Source organism: Suricata suricatta, chromosome 10 (genome assembly GCF_006229205.1).
Source record: "Suricata suricatta isolate VVHF042 chromosome 10, meerkat_22Aug2017_6uvM2_HiC, whole genome shotgun sequence".
NCBI lineage: Eukaryota > Metazoa > Chordata > Mammalia > Carnivora > Herpestidae > Suricata > Suricata suricatta.
In genome coordinates this window covers 102,905,060-102,912,527 of record NC_043709.1, presented here as the reverse complement: position 1 = coordinate 102,912,527, position 7,468 = coordinate 102,905,060, and the positions used below count along the sequence as shown (strand labels likewise).

The 7,468-nt window shown below is 47.1% G+C and overlaps 1 protein-coding gene across 8 annotated transcripts; it reads left to right on the top strand.

Moving 5' to 3' along the window:
* Positions 1-6: 6 nt before the first annotated feature.
* Positions 7-6,636, top strand: FBXL14 (F-box and leucine rich repeat protein 14). Of its 8 annotated transcripts, XM_029954937.1 has the most exons (3): positions 186-278; positions 380-1,387; positions 2,767-2,976. In XM_029954937.1, the coding sequence occupies exons 2-3, from the start codon at positions 453-455 to the stop codon at positions 2,852-2,854; spliced, it is 1,023 nt and encodes a 340-aa protein (XP_029810797.1). In that variant the 5' UTR covers positions 186-278; positions 380-452; the 3' UTR covers positions 2,855-2,976. The 8 variants fall into 8 exon arrangements, with proteins under 8 accessions (XP_029810795.1, XP_029810796.1, XP_029810792.1 ...); XM_029954935.1 differs by lacking the exon at positions 2,767-2,976 and adding an exon at positions 6,374-6,636 and having other exon boundaries at positions 7-1,340; XM_029954936.1 differs by lacking the exon at positions 2,767-2,976 and adding an exon at positions 6,392-6,587 and having other exon boundaries at positions 7-1,340.
* The last annotated feature ends 832 nt before the right edge of the window (positions 6,637-7,468 follow it).

Genomic DNA, 7,468 nt, shown 5'->3' with positions numbered 1-7,468 from the left:
AGGACGGACGGACCAGTAGGAGGAGCGGCAGCGGCGGCAGCCGGAGCCGGAAGGCGGGGAGGAGCCGTCCGTTGGGCCCGAGGCGGCGGCGGCGGCGGCCGGGGCGAACCGCTCTTGTCGCCTCTCGGGGCAGGAGCGGCGGGGCCCGCGCCTCCTCCCCCCGGCGCCGCGGAGGGGGGAGGAGGAAGATGGAGACCCACATCTCGTGCTTGTTCCCGGAGCTGCTGGCCATGATCTTCGGCTACCTGGACGTCCGGGATAAGGGGCGCGCGGCGCAGGTGTGCACGGCCTGGCGGGACGCCGCCTACCACAAGTCGGTGTGGCGGGGGGTGGAGGCCAAGCTGCACCTGCGCCGGGCCAACCCGTCGCTGTTCCCCAGCCTGCAGGCCCGGGGTATCCGCCGTGTGCAGATCCTGAGCCTCCGCCGCAGCCTCAGCTACGTGATCCAGGGCATGGCCAACATCGAGAGCCTCAACCTAAGCGGCTGCTACAACCTCACTGACAACGGGCTGGGACACGCGTTTGTGCAGGAGATCGGCTCCCTGCGTGCCCTGAACCTGAGCCTCTGCAAGCAGATCACCGACAGCAGCCTGGGCCGCATAGCCCAGTACCTCAAGGGCCTGGAGGTGCTGGAGCTGGGGGGTTGCAGCAACATCACCAACACCGGCCTCTTGCTCATCGCCTGGGGTCTGCAGCGCCTCAAGAGCCTTAATCTCCGCAGCTGCCGCCACCTCTCAGACGTGGGCATAGGGCACCTGGCTGGCATGACGCGCAGCGCCGCCGAGGGCTGCCTGGGCCTGGAGCAGCTTACGCTGCAGGACTGCCAGAAGCTCACTGACCTTTCTTTAAAGCACATCTCCCGGGGGCTAACGGGCCTGAGGCTCCTCAACCTCAGCTTCTGCGGAGGCATCTCGGACGCGGGCCTCCTGCACCTGTCGCACATGGGCAGCCTACGCAGCCTTAACCTGCGCTCCTGCGACAACATCAGTGACACTGGCATCATGCATCTGGCCATGGGTAGCCTTCGCCTCTCAGGACTGGATGTGTCGTTCTGTGATAAGGTGGGGGACCAGAGTCTGGCTTACATAGCCCAGGGCCTGGACGGCCTCAAGTCCCTTTCCCTCTGCTCCTGCCACATCAGTGACGATGGCATCAACCGCATGGTGCGGCAAATGCATGGGCTGCGCACGCTCAACATCGGACAGTGTGTGCGCATCACAGACAAGGGCCTGGAGCTGATCGCTGAGCACCTTAGCCAGCTCACTGGCATAGACCTGTATGGCTGCACCCGAATCACCAAGCGCGGCCTGGAGCGCATCACGCAGCTGCCCTGCCTAAAGGTACTCAACCTGGGACTCTGGCAGATGACGGACAGTGAGAAGGTCAGGTGAGGGCAGCAGCACCTGCTCCCCTTGTCCCACCCTGTTCATCCTCCGGTCACCACCACGTCCCCCTCCCCCACTTGACATGCACACTTACATATATAGATCATTGTAGTGGATGAGATGGGGGCAGTGACACCAAGAGTCAGGCTCATTTTCTCCCTGCTCCAACACCTCGGCCCACTAAGCACCCATTCTCATTGCATTTGGGGTTCCTCTGCTACCCCTACCTTACTCCCCTCTTCTTTTTCCCTAAGAATAGAGAGATGGAAACAGCCACTTACCCACCCACTCCTCTCGGCAGGGGGTTGGAGGACTGTTTGAGCTACTGTATCCCCCACTGCTTTGCATTTGGAAATGGGGGAGGGGGTGGGGAGCGACTAGTCCTTAACACCCTAGGGAGTTGAGGAAAAATGTCTGCCTTCACTTAAGCTTTCATTTGAATACTGTGATCTGGTTTTTATTTCGAAATGTATAAAGAGCAAATCCAACTACCACGGCCTTTTCACCCTTTTTCCTTCCACTCTGTAACTAATCCCAGGCTCTTCTCCTCACTTCTCCTGCAGTGCTCTGCTATTCACGTTCATTTCCTTTTCATTGTCTTTCTTTTTCTTTTCCTTTTTTGGAGAAATTCGAAGTCATGGTCCTTTTTTTTCTGCTGAATATAGTCTATATATTATATATATATAAATTATATATATATATACATATATATATATGTCTGGCTACCTCGTTTTAGTTTACTTTTTTCTCTGAAGCCCTGGAATTCTACAAGAGAGATATTTTGAGACTGAAACATTTTTGTGCCTAGACTGGAAAGATGCCCATTGAGTTTGTACATCCATTTTGTTTTGGCTTCTTCCCAAACCCCATCCATCCAGTGTGTCCACTTCCACGTTCTGGCTAGAATTTTTTCTCCCCATCCATTGGGATTTGAAGGCCCAATGGTGTCCATAAATCTTGACTTAATTTATAGCACAAATGTGTGGAAGAAATGAGAGTTGAACTTTTGTTTGCTTGAGATGCAGATTGTGTCTTGAAAATGATTATTATATATGCAAATTCTACCCTACCCTCACCCTCTTCCAAGTTTCCCCACAAAAAAGGTCACACAGTGAGGCTTCCTGTTGGAAGCAAGGGGAGCAGAGCTGGCCTGCAGAGCCCCTGGGGCTGTACCGCGAAGGGGAGGAGACTGAAACTCCTGTCTCATCTCTGTTCTGTTAATAAAATGGGAGTTTGTGGGTTTTACAAAAATCTGTTTCTAAATGGAGGAATAGATGGCTTTCTTTATTTTGGTGGGGGTTGGGACTCGTGGCTTTAAAAAAAATTGCTTTTGAGTAGGATGTATATTTTTGTTGGAGTTTTTGTTTGTTTATTTTTTTAGAATCCTCCCCAGCAACCTGCGAGACCATGGAGTTAAAGAAACCCAGAGACCTTTATCAATTAATTGTACTGTTTGTGAATTTGTATAAATAATAACAAAGATCCTCTTAAAACGTTTATATTCTTACAGTAAAAGGTTAAACTGATATTTATATAATAAAAGAGGAAATATGAAGTATGTTTTTGAAAAAAAAACCAAAAAAACAAAAAACCTTGTATTTGTGAATTATTTTGAAGGCAGGGTGTGTTCGGGCCCACGCCAAAGTAGGAGGTGCTGTTTGTGTACCCCTAAGAGGGACGAAGGTGTAGGGTTCGGTGCATCCTATGCGGTGAGAGTAAGCTCATGGTTAAACATTTATTCTGTATAAGGTTTACCACTGACATCTAAATGTTTTGTTTCTAGCAATGTGACTGGACTGGAGATTGATATAATTCTTGGTTTTAAACTGTTAACAACGTGGACATTTTTTAAAAAACTGAACAAAATGGAACTTTTTAAAAACGAGATCTGTAAGAGTTCACAGTTTCCCCAGGGTGCAAATGAGATCGAGGGGTCCTGTTGAAAAATGGGTCATGAGATGTGGAAGTGGGGGAAAAAGGGGTTTTTTTTTTCCACTCTGAGTGGGTGTGGGGAGGATGTGAAATGGTGAAGGGTGGAGGGAACCGAAGCCATTGTTCAGAAAGTTAAAAGAGCGCTGTCCTTGCTAGCTCGCTCGCTCTCTTGCTCACTCATGCGTGCTGAATCTCACAGTGTGAGTGAGGGTCCTAGTGGAGAGGAGGAAAGCCGTTCAGCCCCTCTTTTTAACATTCTCCTCCAGGCCTGGCTGTATTTAAGCACTTTCCTGGGGGATGGGGAGGTTGGCTCGGATTCTTGCACATTTGCATTTTAAGCACTTCCAGCGCTGAGGCTGGTCACTCGATCCACTGTGGTGAGGGTTCTTAGATAATTCTTCGGGGCAGATACATGAATACCAACAATCTAGCAAAGAGTTGCCTTTGGTAGACAGTAACTAAATAATGGACACCCTGTGGCTGGGCTGTGGAGGTGGAAGGCTCTGAGCGCTCCAACAGTGGAGCAGGGCATAGTCCTGGTTGTACATTGGTCTTCGTTGTGGCTGAGATTTTTTTTTTTAAACCAAAAGTACGGATCCCAGCAAGAGCTGATAAGCGTGGTATAAAACTTTGCTGCAAAGACACCTCTTTCCAGGAAGAGAGCTAGAACCCAGGTTTCTCTTGGGGTAAGGTTGTTTTGTAAAATTTCCAAGCTTTCTGTTTGAGCCTATCACAAAAGCTGCATTGTTCCTTTTTGGAGAGCCATCACAATTGGGTCTAATTGAGCCTGACACTAGATCCATCTTCCTTTTCTTTGGAGAAGGTGTAGATCTCTTTCTTTCCTTTTAGGTTGCAAGTGCTTATGGCCTGGAAAAAAAATGTGTGAACCCTAGTAAGAAGTCAGGACTTGGACTTATGGTCACCTTTCTGATTTGGCACTGTAACGCATGAAGGCTCCATAAGCTCTAAGTTCTTAGAGGAGAGGGTTTTTTCTTCCTCCTAGACTCAGTCCATCAAAATTTGAGCACCTCCTAAGTCTTAGACTCAGTGCTCACATTCTTAATTTTAATACACAGTCCTACCAACTAATGGGGAGAGTTTTCCATTTTTCGTGGTTTTTTTGTTTTGTTTTGTTTTGTTTTTTTACTGCAAGGCTAAATAAATACAAGCTTGACTAAAGGTCAGTGAGTGAATGTTTGAAAGTTAAGATCACGGGCCTACTGTCCTCATGCTGAACTGGGTATACTTAATATATCTGGAGTGTCTCTGGAAATGATGAATAAACCATTTACTTTCATCAGTCAAGGTTAACTGTTTATCTCTCAACCTTCATGGGTAGAAAGAAATGAGTATCTGTTGAGAACCTATGGTATGCTTTGCATGGTACCCGAATATTTTCTCCTTTTAGTCCTCAAAGCAACCTGTTGAAACAGGTCTCCTTATTTCCAGCCACTAATTGAGGGGGACCCGGGCTCAAAGCAGGTCCAGTTCCAAAGTCCAGCTTTGAAGGTTCAGTTACTAATTGTACCTTGGTCTTCAGTAAGGTGGCCTCACAGAAATGAGTGGCAGCTGACTGATCAGTGTGGACAAGCTCATGCCACAGGGCACTACTTAAAGTATAGGATCCGATTTCCACCATACCTACAGGAATTAAAAGCCCTCAAGAAAAAAGATTTGATGATATTTTGTGGGTGCTACAGAAGTTAAAAAGCACTTTAGAGTAGTTTTTAGAATAATGAGAAAACCTGGTTCAAGTATTTGCTGAAACTTCAGAAGTGAAAAACGAAAATAGGAACTTAGTGTAAACTGTATTATCCAGCAGTAATAAACCGCATAGAAACTGTTTAGGTAGTGGTGAGAACAGGGCTCAACACACCTTTCTTTTCTGAGCCTCATTGGGCTGTAGCCCTTAAAGTCTGTCTGGAAAAGATTATAAATGCAACCTCACTGGGGTTCAGACAGTCTCTGCAGCCCCGTTAAGGACCGTGCTTGGCCTCTCGCTAGAAGTGCTGGGCATTGTTGCATGATGCTCCCTGCTGTGGACTCCCTCCTGTGGGATTCCTCAGTCCTGAGGTCGGGGAGGGCCCTGCCTGGTTGACCCCACATTGGGCAACAGGGACAGGGGCTGCTTGCCTAACTTACACAGCCTGTCTTTAAATAGTTAAGCAAATTCAACTGATCAAATTCTTTCATGATTCAAATAAACAAAGATCTGAAAAAGCAGATCTCTTTCTTTTTATTGGAGTTTCCTTTTAAAGGTAAGGACTTTTCTCTTGAAAACACGTGCTCTGGAAACTGAAGTTCGGCCTGTCCCCTAATCCTGCTGCTTTCCTGCAGCAGTTACTAGATAGAAGCTGGTCTTGGAATTAGTAAAACCTTTTTTACTTTTGACTTAGAAAATGTGAACTCAAGTTTTCAAAGGGGAAAGGTATGGCCCCCCAGGGGTCACTGTGTTTCCAAAGAAACCTCTTGATTAAAAGATCAGATTTGTAAAACAAAACCAAGACCTCATGCAGCCTCTGACAACCGTCTCTTGCCTGTCCCAAGAAAGGGGGACCCAGGGGGAGCCCCTCGCCTCTGCTCTCAGCCGCCTTGCTGGAGGAAGGGGGGCTGCAGTGAGTCATGGAGCCGTGGCCCTGTCGCCCTCCTCTTCCCGGCATCTCACATCACTCTCTTTTAAGTTAATTTTATCCACTTAGTAGAGGGCAAGACCTAAACTCTGTGCGCCTCTGAGAGGCAGGGGTGAGGCTTTCTGATGAGATACTGTGGAGCACAGGATTAGAAACTGGAAAGCTATGGTCAAACACAGGCCTGTGCTTGGGTCACATATCTCATTTTCGTTCTAATGTGATGTGGCAAGTTAAAATATTTTGAAAAGTGAATGGTATCAAACAGATAAGACATTCATATTTGGGTCATTGCCAACTACTAATAATTTAGAACTTAGCAAAGGTAAGTGCACAGCTGGAAGGAGCATGTACCTTCAGGTCTTGCATAGAAAACGAGTATTTCTAGACAATGAGTAGCTCTGAATGTCCACAAATGATCAGTTTCAGTCTTTTCCTCTTTTCCAGGGATTGCTCTGATTTTGCCTGGTGGAGTTGCCTGTACCAACCCAGAACATTTGGTACTATGTAAAGTCGAGTCTTCTGGTTAAGGTGGAAGAGAAAGTAAGCTTGAGATCTTAACTGTGCAGCACTAGCATGGGGGTATGTTGAATATCCCCGCAAATAAAACAGAAGTGCAATTCCTCCGCTTGCTGTTTGTTAACCCAGAAAAGTGCACGTTCTTTTCTTTAAAAAAGAAGACTTCTGTTTTTTATTACCTCATTCTGCTTCGACTATAGTTGTGTAAAACACAAATGCCATGTATCCTTGTAAGTTCCTTTTCATTTGTGATGGTAGAAAATAGCATCAGTTACAAAGAAAAGAAGGAGGTCTTCTGCAGCACAAAGAAACCCAAGGTGAGACGGGGATGCGAATGCAACTCGCTGGAAGAATTCAGTCGTGACATGGTGTTCACTTTCTGTCTCAGAATGTCTGTTTTCACAAATCTGGTTGACAATGCACACTTAATTTTATAAATGGGGAGAGAGGCTTGGCAAAGTGGAGACGGTTTGGCCTCGGTGATATGATTGTTTATCAGAACCAGGACTGCTTCAGACTTGACTGACCCCCTCAGAAGGTGATAAGCATGCAGGTAGCTCTTTGATCTTTCCCGAAGATACTGCAAAGCCACCCTGACCCCTGGCTTTAGAAAGGTGCTACACCAGAGCCTGTTTTCATTAGGCGCGGGAAAAACAAAACAAAACCAAGTGCTGAAAGTTACTACTATTTAATATGTATTACTACGTTGTGCAAACTTAGAGCTGTCTTGCAAGCATTGTATATAGAGAGAGTTATTTGAGAAGCTGAAAAACTAGTGCAAGTTGGTAAATGGGCCATCGGGTACTGAAGTAGGTAGTAGTGTCAAACCTGTCCCCTGTTGTCCTCAGAGGGCTTGAGCTAGTTCCCAGAACACTGCTTTGTCACAAATAGCAAAGCGAAGTACGAATGCTCTGAGTCTGTGCTGGTGTTCAGAATTCGCATGTGTTCTGCACCCGACAAACGCCTGTCATACAATCCTTATAAAGTAGAATCGAGTTGCAGGAT